Source organism: Chelonoidis abingdonii, chromosome 20, assembly GCF_003597395.2.
Source record: "Chelonoidis abingdonii isolate Lonesome George chromosome 20, CheloAbing_2.0, whole genome shotgun sequence".
NCBI classification, from domain to species: domain Eukaryota; kingdom Metazoa; phylum Chordata; order Testudines; family Testudinidae; genus Chelonoidis; species Chelonoidis abingdonii.
Genome location: NC_133788.1, coordinates 15,675,914 through 15,692,790, shown reverse-complemented (window position 1 = coordinate 15,692,790; position 16,877 = coordinate 15,675,914). Strand labels below are relative to the sequence as shown.

General features: G+C 44.0%; 1 protein-coding gene across 1 annotated transcript in view; it reads right to left on the bottom strand.

Annotated features, from left to right (window-relative positions):
* Positions 1–1,701: 1,701 nt before the first annotated feature.
* Positions 1,702–16,877, bottom strand: part of AKAP1 (A-kinase anchoring protein 1) — a 41,057-nt gene continuing 25,881 nt past the window's right edge. Inside the window, exons 3-11 of the mRNA XM_032779399.2 lie at positions 15,360–15,493; positions 13,831–13,957; positions 11,294–11,421; positions 9,504–9,681; positions 7,041–7,191; positions 5,666–5,733; positions 4,070–4,143; positions 2,675–2,740; positions 1,702–2,532 (exon numbers count right to left, since the gene is read on the bottom strand). Of these exons, the coding sequence (XP_032635290.1) occupies positions 2,470–2,532; positions 2,675–2,740; positions 4,070–4,143; positions 5,666–5,733; positions 7,041–7,191; positions 9,504–9,681; positions 11,294–11,421; positions 13,831–13,957; positions 15,360–15,493 (989 nt within the window). The 3' untranslated portion in view covers positions 1,702–2,469. The remainder of the gene's footprint in view (positions 2,533–2,674; positions 2,741–4,069; positions 4,144–5,665; positions 5,734–7,040; positions 7,192–9,503; positions 9,682–11,293; positions 11,422–13,830; positions 13,958–15,359; positions 15,494–16,877) is intronic.

Sequence of the window (16,877 nt, the reverse complement as noted above, 5' to 3'; positions counted from 1 at the left end):
CCTTCTCTACATTACAAAGTTAGGTCAGCTTAACTACATTGCTCAGGGCTGTGAAATTTCATGCCCTGTGCAACGTCCTGTCGGGGAAAAGGCTGGCCTAGAGGATAGGACACTAGGCAAGAGATCAGAGTTCAACTCCCAGCACGACCATAGGCAAGTCACTTATTTACTCTGTGCTTCAGCTGCACATCTGTAACATGGAACTAACAGCATTGCCATACTCACTGGAGTGTTGCAAGGATAAAATCCACCAATCATTGTACAATGCTCAGACCCTATGAGGGCCATGCAAGCACCTAGACAGTAACAGGCAGGTGCCAATGCACATTATCGTATTGCTCAGCACACAAGAGTACACCTGCTAATTTCAGAAGAAACCACATAGCCTGCAGAACTAGAACAGTATGCTTGGGACTAGAATCTTCACAAAACTGAAGGTAAGGAACTCCTTTGTTGTGACATGAGGTCACCTCTTTCAAACTGCAGCGTAGCTCATATTTCATCTGCACATAATATACTCTTCCCCCGATGCACCAGTGCTTACTAGACTGCATGGCAAGGTTTTTGTAAAGATTTATTTTTTAAAAAAGGAGAGAGAATAAATGCTCTGTCCAAGGTCTTTCACAAAAACTTGATGTAGTGATCAGAGAATTCAATGAACAGGGGTTTGAAAGTTCATCTTTTTGTGTCCCATCTAAAATCCATCACTACTTGGTCTCACCTGCCACTCTATCAAGTAAAGATTCCTTCCCACCCACATCTATACCACAAGAGGCTGGAAATGAAGGCTCTTACTCATCACATTTTGATTAAGATGGCTTAAAATTTGAGCTTTAATTGAAATGGGAAACACATTCCAAGAGGATTTTTTGTTTTTTAGATTTAACCAAGCTATCAATTTGGTTTTCACTGGACATCATTATTGCTAACATTAAACCATACACCCCCGAATAGAGAGAATTCATAAAAAAGAGAACACAATCAAACCATATCTGAATGGATCTGATCAAATCCTGGTGTAGGCAGCTACATTCATGTTTGCACGGTGGACCAGCATATCAGCTCACCGAACGTAAAAAAAAAAAAAAAAAGAAAAAAAAAGGAGTCTCTGGATTGGTCTGAAAGATTCTCGTTTTCCAAGGCTTGATTATACCAGCGCTTTCCTGTCAAGTGTCTTCCCAGCCAGCAACAAATCTCAACTCAATACACATGTCTAAATGCAGGTACAGTACAATATTTTTTAATAGTATTAAGTTATCTTAAATTATTTGAACAAAATTTTAAATTCCACATTTGATATCAATCTAAAAGGGACCAACATAAATCGAGAGAAAGAACACCACTGCAATATCAATTCCAAATTGTTACTTTTTTTTTTTTTTTAAACAGATCTGTACAGCAAAGGAGTCAGTGATCACAAATCATACCATACAGCAATCTAGAGCAAACGCTAATCCTGTACACAGCAGAGCAGAAACACTCCCACATTCGGATGCTCCGAGTACGTCAGCCGTACTGATGGACTCCAAACCGTTTCTACTCATAGCGAACATTTTGTTGTGGGGAAAAAAAAATCTTTTCAAGTTCCCTTTGTGATTTCCAGTGTTTCTCTTATACAAAATATTACAATGATTTTATATATATTTACAGACTTGCACAGCTAGAAAATGGTTACAAATTACAATCGGGTTTGGCAATCTATTTTTTTTTTTTTTTTAAATACATGATCTGGAACATAGCAGATTTACAATCTATGGTTGTAGTGGTAATTCATCCTACATTTCAAAAGGTCTGCACAGATGAAGTTTTCTTCCCATGCAGCTCCAGCCTAAAACATTTCTACCATGAGATGTGTGCCAGGGTAAGTGCCATGAATGCAATTCATACGTTTCCCAGCATCAGTCACGGATCAGATTAACAAAGTTTGTGCAAATTGGTGGCACAACATGGAAAAAAGTCAATACACAACTGAACTTTAAATCCTTTACATATTTTGTGTTGGCTTTCTAGGCAGCAAACCTATTTCTAAGCAACAGCCAACATCACTTTCAGAAAAAGCAGCCACTGAACCTCTGGGGCATCTGTGCAACAGACCTGCAGCCAGTTAACACATGGTAGGGGTGTTTTGTTAGCTTCAAGAAAACTCACTTCCCGCCCCCCCTTTTTAAAATAACTCTGAGAACTAGGCCAGGGACAGGTTTTGTTTTAAAGCTACAGTATCTTTTTTATGGCTTTTAGTAACTCCCTGCCTTTCACTGAAACGAGGTATGTATTTCAAGTGAAATGGTAACAGTCAAGCAAACAAGTCTCAATGGACCACAGAGTTTTGCGCAGTGGTGTAAACAAACAGGTCCTCCCTACAGAATTGCCAAACCCAATTCTAATACAGTGCAAAAAAAGGGATTTTTTAAATTTTATTTATTTTTTTTTTTTAGAAAAAAAGGGTCACTTGGGGCCTCTCAGAGTTTACTAGTAACTGTCAATCCACTGAGCAAATCCTCTTTCCACCAGAGCTCTGTTTATTGACACCACCTAAGGAAAAATAAGAGACAGATGAAGGAAATACCAGCCTGAAAGCAACATTAAAAGAACTCCCCATAACTCAAGTAGAGTTTTTAAACCCACGTCTCAGTCTGTACAAACCAGAGCACTACATTTCTGCAAGTGTACGCACCTCATCTCCCATCATACTCCACAGCTGGATAAGAGGCAGGCCTGTTGCACTGTCATAGTTTGTGACCTGGAACCAGACATACATGTTAGCATAGAGCACAGCAGACAAGCTGGTGTGTCAGTGAGCTGAGACACAGCTTTGCTGTTAAACTCTCACTTCCTGAGGCTGAGAGGGAGAACAGTGGCACACAGTCTCCCGCCTTTGACCATTGCTTTAAGAACTACAGCTCAAGAGCAGCATAAGAGAGCTCGGTGTTATTACTCAAGAGAACACGTGGCCCATTCCTGGGAGATAAGATTTCACTAGCATGAGTCCTATTACCAGGTAAGAGCTGAGTGTTTCACATCTCCTGAGGGGTTTCATTCATCAGAGTACAATGGAATACTGTTACTTTAGGATAAGAGCCTCTTGCCCAAGCATAAGCAGCACTGGCAGTTTTCTAGACATCGCTCATATTCCAGCATTATAATCTATGAAATACATGCAGGGACCATTGTGCTCATCTAGTTGGTCCTCATATATAACACAGAGCCAAGAACTTCCCTGAATTAATTCCAATTTGAACTAGCGCCCATCTTTTAGAAAAATGGCCATTCCTGATCTAACGATTGCCAGTGATGGAGAATCTAGTCTGCAGAAGAGAAGAATGAGAGGGGATTTGATAGCTGCTTTCAACTACCTGAAAGGGGGTTCCAAAGAGGATGGATTTAGACTGTTCTAGGTGGTACCTGATGACAGAACAAGGAGTAATGGTCTCAAGTTGCAGTGGGGGAGGTTTAGGTTGGATATTAGGAAAAAAAATTTCACTAGGAGCATGGTGAAGCACTGGAATGGGTTACTTAAGGAGGTGGTGCAATCTCCTTCCTTAGAGGTTTTTAAGGTTAGGCTTGACAAAGCCCTGGCTGAGATGATTTAGTTGGGAATTGGTCCTGCTTTGAGCAAGGGGTTGGACTAGATGACCTCCTGAGGTCCCTTCCAACCCTGATATTCTATGATCTACCACAACCGTTAGTAAACTGGTCCAATGCTTTACCACCCTCACTATTAAAAATCTAAGCCTTGTTTCTAAGCTGAATTTGTCTAGCTTCAACTTCCAGCCATTGGATCTTGTTATACCTTTGTCTGCTAGATCGAAGAGCCTGCTATCAAATCTCTGTCCCCTCATCTAGGTACTTACAGACCATGATCAAGTCACCCCCTTCTCCCATCTCTTTGATGGGAGAAATAGATGGAGTTCCTTGAGTCTGTCACTAAGGGCATACTTTCTAGTTCTCATGGCTCTTCTCTGAACCCTCTCCAATTTATCAATATCCTTCTTGAATTACTGACACCAGCACTGGTCACAATATTCCAGTAGCCGTTGCACTAATGCCAAATGCAGAATAAGATACATACCTGTGCAAGCAGAGGTGTACCTCTGGTCATTTCACTAACAGATGAGTCAGCTTCTGATGAAAAGTGATCCTCGTCTTTGGAAAGAAAAGGAGAAAACAAGTCAAACATTCACAGGTTCTAAGGCCAGAAGAGACTATTACAATAATCTTCTGCATAAGACAGACTAAAGAATCTCACTCATCACTGCTACAGACATCTAGTCTATGAAGCCAAACAAGATCACACTGAAATGTGTCACAGAAGGAAGATGATGAACAGTTCTCTTTTTAAAAGGATCGTAGCTCAGTAGCCACGTGTGCATAAATGGATTCAAAGTAATTACTAAGGACCCTGGGTGTCTTCACATATGCTAGTTTACATCAATGTTTCAGTTTTTAATGAGGCACTCTTGAGCCTAGGAAGCTCAGGACTTCACTTTTCCTGCAGGAAGTTTAATATGTGAACAGGAACTTAGTGCTATTCAATGGAATTTAACCAACAGAATAAAAAATCCCTTGAAGGATGAGTGGAATTTTAACATTGCAACCTGCACTCTTCGTTAATACCGTCTGTGTACCTTTCATTGCCCAAGCTGAGGGATCTATTTACATTGAGGTGTGGCTCTCTGGTTCCCAAGCACCATGCGGCAAATGCACTGAGCTTTGAGGAAGTGAAAACAAAATCTACCTTCTGGGCTTAGATTACCTTTGTTCTTGGTCCACCCTTGTGAGACATCTCCAGCATCAGCAGCAATGACAGTCCCTATGCTGCTGCAGATGTTGCAAGAGGTCCCTTATTGGAGAGTGCATGCAAACAGTGAACTCTGCTGCTGGTAGCTTGGGATAGAATGACTTTCAACCTTTGCCATCCATCTACTGCCTCAGCAGAGGCAAACCCTGTGCCTACCGCCTGTGCAGGGTTTCCTCTCCTGCTATCCAGAGTCTTGACATCAAAGGATGCTATCAGTGGGTCAGGATAACATCCTTCAATATCGAGAATTGAAAAGCCTTTTAGGCACTAGCAAAACATGGCTGGATTTCTATCGGCAACAACATAGGAGCTGTTCGTGGAGTCATGAATTTCCCCTCCTCTTCCAGCACTGGGACAGTTTTTAAGAACACTCAGAACTGTCCATACCATCAATTTCAGTATGAGAATATCAGAGGTTTGTCTAGTAGATTAAGGAATTCATCTGCATGTGTTTGTTTAGTTACCTTAAAGAGACAGTACACTTACTATCTAGTCCATTGGCAAAGAGGGCTTTAAAGAGCAGTTCTAGGTCATCATGCTGCCCTCTGGTAGAGTTCTGCCAATTTGTGGTTTTAAGTTACAGTCTCATATTTTTTCCCTAACTGTTTCTCTTTCCATCCACAGCCGCGGGAAAAACCCACACACTGACTAGACAGGAAAGATAGTGAAACTAGTTCCACAGCGCTGGCAAAAACAAAAACCAAGCAAGAAAACAAAATTCTAATCCACTTTCTAGTAACTTCAGATATTGGACTCGAAACGGTATGGAGAAAGTCTAAACAACTCTGGCTTCTCAACTGATGGCATCCTGTTTAACCAAGCACCATGAGTGCCTAGCATTAGTTTCTCTCCAGTGATTCATGTTACCTGAAAGCGGCACCACATTGTCTAATAAAACTTCTGCTCCTTGGAAGGGTAGTGTTACAAAATCAGACCTTAAAAGAGAAAAGAATCAACTTGAATAGAAGAACACACCTCTGCCCTAATTCCCTATTACTCTTTAAACTGATGATGGCTGATAGGGCAGGAATTCATTTGCTTCAGATTAGTTACAGCCAAAAGAATAGACACGGTACGCGTAACAAGGGTTTGAGCAAAATTCATATGAGAGGAGTGAGCATCTTGTGGCTAAGGCATGGAAATGAGAGATTTGGGTTCAAGCTCTGGGCTTCTCCACTTGGTCTCAGTTCTCCACATACAAAATGAAGATGGAGTGCTCCTTTTCTCCAGTCCTTCATCAGCTCTGACGAAGGGCCATTGCTTACTAAGTGCTTGTTACACTGAGTAACTAGCACACTGTGGCCCTGACCTCACCCGGGTCCTCTAGGCACAACTATAATAATGAGATTGCTTCCTCATCTCGCCCACCACTCCAGCTGGGTGTACAACACCAGAGATTGCTCATGCTTCCTACCACCCATTCAAGCTTCTCTACTAGGAGCAGGAGCACAGACCAGGCCACTGGCAGGCACCCATGTTTTAAGCACTGTAAGTGTTAACAATCACTGGTACCTTGTCTACCAGCAGCAAAGCAATGGCAGGAAATTTTTAGAAGAACCTAAAGCTTGCCAAGGTAGGAAGCTGGAAGTTACACTCATATGCAGGGATTACGAGTGCTTCTCCATTTGTTCTCCTCCCAAGTTGTCTTCCACTGCCCTAGCTCTGCACAATCTCATTTTCCATGCCACAACACAGTCGTGCAAATCGTGTGCCCTGGGGGAACCCTCTCTGAAAGGGCAATGTCTCTCTCTGGTCCAGCTGGCCACGTGCTCTGTATCTGTGCCTCATCACTTCCCACCAGGAAGAGAACAAGGAGTGCGTCGTTCCCCAAACACACCCAGCATGTCACTACACAGGGACAGAGTTTTCATGAGCTCAGCCCAGTGGATGGGGGATTGGATGCAACATGCAGACTGAAGGTCTATTCCTGGTTTTGCTGCTGGGTGCCCTTGGGTAAGTCACTTTTTTGTTCCTCAGTTTATCCACTACTTAAATGAGGATTACATCTAACCTCTTCTGTGGAGCGCTTAGACATCTATGGATGAAAATCACTATGTAAGCAGTAAGAGTATCAGTGAGGAAGCCAGGTGTCCCACATGGTTGTACATTGCTGAGAGAACCACTCCCCCCTAATGCTTTCATTATACTGCGGAGACACCTATACCTATCAAGCCATTACACTTAGTTAGCAAAGTTAAACCCTTTTTGTTCCCGTCCAAGGAAGAAAAACGTAGTTCCTGACCTGATCTGCCTGAGTGTGTCGATTTTAACTCTCTCGTATCCTCCGTAGTCCACATATCTGATCTCCACTTCATTGTTATCTTTGAAGTAGTCGACAACCTGAGCCCGCCACCAAGCGCCATCCAAGCCCGGAGCAGCACAGATCACACCGACTGCAAAGCAAAAGAGGGCGGAGTGGGAAGATTCAGCATTAGTGCCTGTTTCTAGAAGTCCCATTGGAACAGCAGAGACACCAGGCTCCTGGGTCTGAGGAAGAAGCGCAGTGTCGGGGAGGACACACTTTTACCTGCCCACACTGCTTTCAGACGAGACACCTGGCGCCCTGCAGCAGGGAGGCAGCATGATCCAGCAGACAGAGCACTGCACAAGGATCTAGGAGTCCCGGGTTCTATTGCTGGCTCTGCCAACAATCTGCTGAATGACCTTGGGCAAGTCAAGGTGCCACTTTGTGCCTCGGTTTCCCCTCCCACTTTGTCTTGTTTATTCTGATCAAGGAAGGGTTGTTTCTCACCATATGAGCGTACGGTGCCTAACATAAGCGTGGCCGGCACCACTAGCAGCAGCAGTAACAATACACTTCTCTCTCCGCCTTGCACAATACCGTGATATTAAGTAGATGTGTGACTAACCCTGCCTGAAGTAATAAGAAGCTTTTAAACTCTCTCTAAACATACTCAGCGTGTTCAATTTTGCACTTGTTTGTTTTAAAATAGCTGCTCAAAACGAGTAACTTGAGCAAGAGAAGTATTCAGAGTGTTTGTGAAACACTGAATAGTCCTCTCCAGGAGCATGGCACTTCTGAGTGATGCTGTATAGAGTGGACAAACATCTGTTCTCCGGAAGGTGCCTTGAAAAGAAAAGATTCTGTTGAGCTGCCATCTTTCTGAACCACCAAGAAACAGCCACACACAGACCCAACCCCTGCTCAATTAAACACCTCCTCGTTTAAAGATGGGTACATCATGCTGGACCCATACACCATGCTGAACTGCTTCAGTGAGAGTGAGAGAGAGACACACACACACACACAGAGCCATGTCAGGAATGCTTCTCCCCCCCTCCGCCCACAGCGGATGCCAGCAATCTGGAGGCATTGCCAGAAATTATACCTCTATAAAGGAGAAAATGACAGTGTTTGATAGCAAAGAAAATAATCCTGATGTTATAATTAGGGTGCTGGCAGCAAACATCTTCAGGAACACGCAGCAATGCTGCTCCCTGACTGACAAGGCTAGAGAGAGAGGAGATGAAAACACTGGCTATGGGAAAGGTAAATAAAAAACGCCCTCCACCCCCACCAAGAAACTGGTAACATATGCTGCTTGTAGCAATGCTGCTCATGAGAACGTAAGAGCAGCCAAACTAGGTCAGACAAAAGGTCCATCTAACCCAGTATCCCTGTCTTCCAACAGTGGCCAGGTGCCTCAGAGGGAATGAACAGAACAGGGAATCATCAAATGATCCATCCTGTTGCCCGTTCCCAGCTTCTGGCAAACAGAAGCTTGGGATACCATCCCGGTCCATCCTGGCTAATAGCCATTGATGGACCTATCCTCCATGAACTTATCTAGTTCTTTTTTGACCCTGTTAGCCTTGGCCTTCACAACATCCTCTCACAAGGAGTTCCACAGGTTGACTATGCGCTGTGTGAAAAAATACTCAAGTTCACACTTATATTCATGGTAGCTCAGACTGTGGCAAGATTTACATTCAAAGCTTTAGAATAGTTTATAATCAGCCAGAGTAGTTCTGGTTTGAATTTACCTTGGTAGGAAGACAGGAATTGCCAGACTGGATCAGAACCAAGCCCCGTCTAGTTCCAATATCCCATCTCTGACACTGGCCTGCAGCAGAGGCTTCAAAGGAAAATGGAAGAACTCTGCAATAGCCAGATGTGGAGTAGTCTGTGGCCCACATTAGGGCTCATCCTGACCTCTAATGCTTTGACCTTTGCTGAAGACCTGAAGTGTGAACTTTAATACCCCTTCCACAAAGTCTATTATAAGGAGCTTGCTAATAGTTTTAAACACAGCTTTTACACTCATCTTCCACTGTACCCTGCCCAATGTATAGGAGTTGCAAACACCCACTTATTTTGCACATTATTTTCCCAAGTCTCCTTAGAGGAAACTCACATAGCTTAATTAATTTGTAAATAACATTGTGAAGAACGATTGCGTCCCATTTTTATACAGGTTCTCTATTGTCTGACCCATGGCAAGTTCTGTCATAGCCCCTCATCTCTGGAGGGCAGAGCAAACTGGATAACATGGAAAGCTTGTAGTTTTATATTTTAAACAGTGCAGGGGAAAGGCACTGAAAAAACACTTTTCAGTGAAGCCTAGACTGAAGTTACTCTGAAGTGCAGAGGCGAAAGTCTGCTAGATGCTACTAGGAAAGACCAGGGACAGATCCCAGGAGGAAACTTTCTGCTTGACAATTCAAGAAGAACAAAATGACTTGCCTTCTACAGGAGTTGGCAGAGTTGGAATTCCAGGCTGAGAATAGCAGACATACATCTGCTGGTCCAGACTGCGCAGCACATGGAACGTGGGGTGCGTGTGCTGCTGCACAAACATGTGTCCTGCGTCGATTTGGTTAACGACAATTACTTCTACGGTGACTCCATCCGGGAGCATGAGCTGACACAAAGAGAGTGTTATATTTCCATTAACATATTTTTGCAATGTGAGCTTCACTCTTTCCAAAGGTTAGTAACAAACGCAGTTTCACTGATACCTTATCTACTCTACTACACACACAAAAATGTGTGGTTTAGTAGTGGTTCAGGAGTTCCGAAGTGGGCTCTTTAGATCTTCACCTCTAGGAGAAGAGTTTGAACCTAGGACCAGCTGACAGAGAGTCACTGTTGACACGTGTTCTCATGAAGAGGAGTCAGATTAGCGTAAATTCTTTGGGGCACCAATTGTGCATGTTGTGCAGCAGCAAGCATGATGACAACTCTAAAAGATGCTATTTATCAATAGGGCAGGGAGACTAGTATAGGCAACAACAATGCAAGCTCATTTTGTGCCATCCTGACAAAATACCCCAACACTGATCTGGTAGAATCACTTGTTGGAGAAAGTTTAATTCCATGCTCATCTGAGCGCCTGGCTTCTCTACTGAGGCTGCCAAATAAGTAGCAATTTGGGATGGTGGTTTCTGAGATGAAAACACTTTCACAGATTTCCCTGCCAAGTCATTTCACATAGGCCATTGTGCAGCCATCAGGCTTTTGATGGTATGCTGTAACTTAGCAGAACCTAAAGGCACCTACCACAACCTGAGCTGTATTAGAGTTACCCTTTCAGGTTATAAACAGAAATCTAAGTGAGAAGGCTCAAAGAACTAGAAACACGCAGCCCCCTTGCTACCCGTGGAGGCAGACAGAAGTATATATTCCCAAGCTATATTTAGCTATTTAACAGATGTTGGAGTCCATGGTGTATCCAGTAGGATCTATTACCACATGGACTGTCATTTACAGACATCTGGAAAGGGAAACAGATGGGAAAAATTGTGTGGAAAGCATGGAGGTTGATTATGATGCCAGATCTGAATAACTGCAATAGACGTTTAAAGGGAACGTGATGCTACTGGAAAGTAACAATTCAGCATGATTCTACCAGTCACATGACAACCAATATATACAGAAACTGACTGACCGTCTTTGACTATGTGGCAAATAGATTGTAAGAATAGAACCAGAATATCTCCTCATGCACAAACCAAAAACCCAAAGAGTTATTTCTTTGAGCAAACACGTCTCGTCTGCAGGCAAAAGCCCATTACGTCAGATGTGTAACTGCCAGAGATTAAGCAAGTTTGCGTTGAAGGTTTGGGTACATTTTCTACAGTATATTCCAGGAAATTAAACACAGGGCGGCATGACAACAGATGGAAACAGTCTGACATGCAACAACTGCATCTGTGCTGATCAAGAAAAGCAAAGGACATTCTCGAAGGAATCTTGTGGGGCTGCTTCCTTGTACGGTGGCTGCTATGGATCAAAGAAGCCTTCTTTGTTCTGAAGCAAGGAGCACGATTACTCAGTGCACACCCATCTATGGAACAGATTATGGTGCACTGTCATTGTAGGACAGGCCATCCTTGATATTTGTTTAATGGAAAAACTGAAATTGGATAGGCAAAATGAAGAGGGAATGCAACGTGTCTCTATGGATACATCTCCTAGGCATGTCCATACAGTCTAACTACATAAACACGGCTGGCATGCTACTTGGGGCTTACCCAGGAAGTCATAGGCAGGGAATGCAGCATTAGTGATGGAGCTGGAGGAGCGTAAATGTTGGTGAGGCTCAGTTCCTTGAACTTCTTACCAATCAGACTCAGCGCTTTGTCTACATGATGTTGAGAGCCTGGAAGACAAAAAGACTGAGTTAAATGACGTGGTTGTGTTGGGCACAAGTGCTGGAACAAGGGGCGCCCCCCCTCTCCCCCCAGCTTGAAGTGGTTTCTATCATAGACGCGGTTTACAGTTTAATTCAACGACTCTCAGCACCCCCACTATACAAATTGTCCCAGCACTCCTGACCAGCAGTACCTTGCAACTCCTCCTGAATGATACGATTACATACAGACCTTTCCTGTCTATACCAAACAATCTCTTTTCTGATGTGGGGCAAAGCCTGGATACACAGCTGTAAATAAAACTGAGCCAAGATGTCTCCTGCCATGGGATCACTGTGCACTGGTTTCTGCTTCACCAAAGATGGCTATTCAATGAGTGCTAAGCCCCACATTAGACAGCTAAAACAAAATCCCCAGTGTGGTCTGGTTCTTGTGTGTGTTTAAGTTTCAGTGACAACGTCTTGACAGCTGGTATTTTCAAAGCCATGCAGGAGATCCAGCTATATCCCTGCCATTAACCTGAGTGAAAGATGCATGGTTATATCCTGCTTTGAAACTCTCAACCACACTCCGTGACCCAAAAAAGTGTTGTACTAGTGCAAGGAATATCCCTTAAACTGAGCAAACTTAACTAACCATCGCAGCATCTGTCCATGATGAGCCAAGCACGGAGATTAACATAAGACTGGACACACTGGGTTGGACCAAGGGTCCATCCAGCCTAGTATCCTGTCTTCCAACAGCGGCCAACGGCAGGTGCCCCAGAGGGAATGACCAGAACAGGTAAGCATCCAGCGATCCATCCTGTTGCCCATTCCCAGTTTCTAGCAAACAGGGGCTAGGGACCCCATCGCTGCCCATCCTGGCTAATAGCCATTGATGGACCTATCCTCCATGAATTTATCTAGTTCTTTTTTGAACTGTTATAGTCTTGGCCTTCACAACATCATCTGGCAAGGAGTTCCACAGGTTGTCTGTGCATTGTGTGACGCATAAAGGGCAACAAGTACCTTTAAAACAATTCAGTTTTAATACATCATCTCTAGTGTCTGAGTAACCAAGATAAATAGTTTAAGTGATATTTCTTTGTACAGTGGCCCTTTAAAGATTCTGGCAAATGGAATATTTTCCCAGCTCCCCTAATCATTTAAAAAAATATTTTAATACAAGTTTATTTTCAGTGACTAGTCTTGTCAAAATCTACAACAGCTGATTTATGTTATTACAGTGGTGATGAGGTTACAAGAATGAGTCCCATTGTGCTGGTCACTGTTCAGGTACAGCATTAAGGGTATGCCTCCACTACGAAGACTATTCCAGCACAGCAGGGCCCTGGACAGTAGACACGGGAACACCACATCCTGGAAGGAAGTTAACTATGTTAGCAGAAGCCCTCTTCCACCAACACCTACATTGGAGATTTTGTCAGCATGGATGTGTCCCGTCAGGGGCGTGGCGCTTTTTGTTTTTAAATCATGCCTGACTGACGCAGCTATGCCAGTATAAGCTTCCAGCGTAGGGCAAGCCTGAGAGAGTTCCTGCCTTACAGAGCTTACAGTCTACACCTACAAGGAAAAAGGGATCTAAAATACAGGTGAAGTGAAAAATCCAACGGCTGCAAACACGTTGGTTCCACATTTTTTGTTTTTACCTAAATCCTGTTAGCGGGGCTGTTAGCAGGGGATTAGCTAGATGCTAACACATTATAGGCTACATACCTGTGCTAGCCATGCTCTAGCCAGCTTGCTGAAAACAGCAGGGAGGCCATGGTGGCATGGGCAGCACAAGACTGTATGTATCCAGTGGGGGTGTGGACGAGGTGTCAGGCAGGCTCATGCAGCCAGCGCCGAAGCCCATACCCATATTTTTTGGCAAACCAGCTAGCTTACAGCTGGCGTGGACATGCCTACATGCACTGCAAGTCACCCCAGCTGCAGGGTAGACATAGCCTCAGAGGAACTCTTGGGGTCTCCATGTCACTATGTGCAGACATATGGTTAGGGAAACAGATCTAGAACAATCTCTCTCACATACCTCTCTGGAAGAAGGGTCTGGGAAAATGGTACCCCATAAACCCTGTCCGCACTAGGGAAAGATGGACATTTTAAAATCCTAGTGTAGACAAGGTAGTTGTGTGTTAACACCCATCAGCTGGTTGAGGTAAGCCATATGCTCTCCCTCATGATTTTAACATGTTAAAAATTCACCTTCCTTCCTAGCATAAACAGGGTCTAGCATTGATGGTATTTGAAGCACAGGTGGTAGCACTTCGAGCACAGGACTCAAAGTCAAGTATCCAAGCTGCAGTCAGTTCTTCACTCCTTTATCTAAGCGCCCAGAGGTTAGATTTTAGACAACACAGACTTAAAAAAACAAACAAAAAAAAACAACACACAATCAGGAATCATCTCACTCACCTTCTATGTGACAAATCTGGACATCTTGGGTGTAAGGTAGTGTTGAGATATAAATTTTGGCACCAGAAGTTTGCTTCAGAAAACTCACATACCTCCCCTGCTTGCCAATCAGCCGGCCAACCAAGTGCTAGATGGAGAATTCACAGTTAGGAGTGAGAACAGCACTTTGGATCTTTAATTTTCAAATGCTTAATTTCACCTACAAGAAATGCCACAGGCTGTGGAGATCAATCAGAACTCAGCACAGATTTGGCTTCTACTGAATGTAAACTGACATTGGCCCAGCAGAGTTTAGCGAGATTTTGTTTAGTAGCCCAAGGCAGTTTCTGATTTACTCACAATTTGTTAAGTCCATCTTTCTAGTCAGCAGAAACAGCGAGTGCAGCAAAGACACAAAGGCCTAGTGCCTAGATTAGGCTATCCCATAAAAAGAAACTTCTCACCTAGTTTCACTGGGCCCACTGCATCACTATAGGAGGCAGCATGCTCAACCCATTTGGGAAAGTGATGCCTTATACTGCTGAACTGTGAGCCTTCTGGATGACTCAGGAGCAACAAGGACCAGTTCTAGAAGGGATCTTGTGAAGTCATCCAGGGCTCCAAGGTGCAAGTATGAATGTTATGAAGCAAAGCCTGGGCAATGGGGCAAGTGCAGAATGGGGATGGGAGGCTCTGGAGGGAACATGGAGCATCCTTCCCAGACCCAGAGACAGTTGCTCTTTCTGGAAAGGAGTTGTCAGCACATTAATGGGCATTAGCCCCTTAGACATTCAGAATTTCAGCAGAGAATAGAGAACGCCACTTGAACATCCTCTGTCCCCCACATGCAAGAAAAGCCAAAGCACCCCCTCTACAGAGAATCATGGTATCTGTTTTTTGGGGTTTACTAATTTCATTGGGGGGTGTATTTTTAGCGATTTTTAGTTTTATGTACATCAGGGTACAGGGGGTTGAATATCAGGAGTTTGGGAGGCTCTATACATACACTGTAGTAACATCTTTATAAGGCTCCCTTGTGTGCTGGAATGTGGAACTGTTTGAAACACCACTACATTCAATTGCACTAGGGAACATTTAATGTGCATCAGCATGGTCCACACAGACCAACAGATGTGCAACACATTAGTGCGCTTTAGAAATCACCCCTGTGTAGTGTGCATTTCTGCGCTCAGATGTAAATCACCATTTCTGGGGTTTACTGGATAAACAACTTCAGGTTTTTTGTGCCATGGATGTTTATCGCTTAAAACCAAATATCAGCAGCCCTACAAGGATTCTCTGCATTTGGAGTCCTTCAACAGATATTTCAAAGAGTGTTAAGCCCCAACAACCTGAAGGGTAAGCGAGCACCGCACCCGTTTTATAGGCAGAGGAAGATACAGAAGGGCCACGTGCTTTGCTCAAGATCACACTGTGGCAGAGCCAGGACTAGAACCCAGAAGTTGACTCCCGGTCCCCTGCTAACCGCTGGCCAACACTCCCCAAGGTCAGTGCAGGGAGTTACAGATGCTGAGTATTTGGCTCGTTACCTTTGGCACCTCTATCTCCCAGACAGTGAGCTCAGACTTATTGGATTCTACTCCTGACTTGGAGTTCTGGCAACTCTCCGTCTTCCCAAGGGCACAGCCACTGTCCACAGAATCCATGCTATTTACATCTGAACCTACAAAAATAAAAACAAACACCAAAAACCATACCACAGCATTCAGACAGTCTGGATAATCCAAGCTCTTCAACTCTGCATGAAGTCTGACAACACTCCCATTTCACCTACATCCCTGATTGTGAGCCCTAGTGTATACACACTTTACACTCTAGATTGTAAGTCTGCTATTTAATTCTCAGCTCCTCTAAGAAACACGTGTGTCAGGGGTTGCTCTGTGCTACTTATGGGAACAGGCCGCTAGAAACAGACTTTTGTCCCCTAAAACCTCCTGAAGAATTCCACATGTCCGATGATAAAAAATCTGAATCTAATTGGGAGCCGCCATATTCACAAGCATACTCTGTAATGCAGTGGGCAGAGTGTAAGACATCAAGAGTTTGTGCAGGGTCAAATACAGAAGACAGGTGCTATTGCTAGTGGAATGCAAACTCTGTACAGTTACAGTATCAGAATTACGTCCCCTTGGATTAAACAGGACTGGCAGTGGAATACTAGCCGTGAGAAGGTTTCTTCATCTTTGAGACTCCAAATCTAGCTACGGGTTATTGGGGCAAAGGAGATGAGTCTTTTCCATTGGAAGCCTCCTGTCATTACATTACTGCTGCCCTGGACCAAGGTAAAAGCAGTGGGAGGAATAAGCCACCGCCAAAGATCTATGGCTTTGCAGAAGACCACATACTGAGAAGCACCAGCACATCACTGGCCCCCCCGTTCAGCAGGAGGGGCCCTGCTACTTCAGTGAGAGAGCCCCTGCAAACATCAATAGAAGACAGATCGAAAGCTCTTTATGGAAGGTCATGGCCGCTTCAATGCAAAGCATAGACCCTTCCTACAATTTGAATCGGAAGTGCTCCTGAGTCCTCCCACCCGTAGCTGGAAGGGGAAGGAAATCTTTGACGCAAATCAAAGGGACCTCCTTCAAAGACTCGTGGAACATTCCAGCTGTTAAAAAAAACAAAAATCCACCTTAAAGGACTTCAGGATGCCATGAACCAGACATCTCCCAAGCAATTCAACGAAGCAGAGTCCTGCTGAAGCTAATGTATGCTGCTCCCCATTCCAACTATTAGTCTTGAAGAAGCCTCTGAGGGCCAAGGTGATATTAAAGATCTTAGTCATTTTGGGATGGGGTGTAGGAAAGCCCAAGGAACTTAGAGACACGTGGCAAGCCAAAGATAACATGCGCAGTCTCTTGGCAAGAGATGCATCTTGACACACGTGATTTGATAAACTTGATAGAAGCAAGTTTCCAAGAGTGAGAAACAGAGGCCCTTTGTTAAGAAATTCCATTTAGTTTCACTGAAAACTGGAAAGGGATCACTTCTAATGTGCTGAAGTTCACCTAAGCCTTCCTTGAATGGGAATCAGATTCATGCCACTG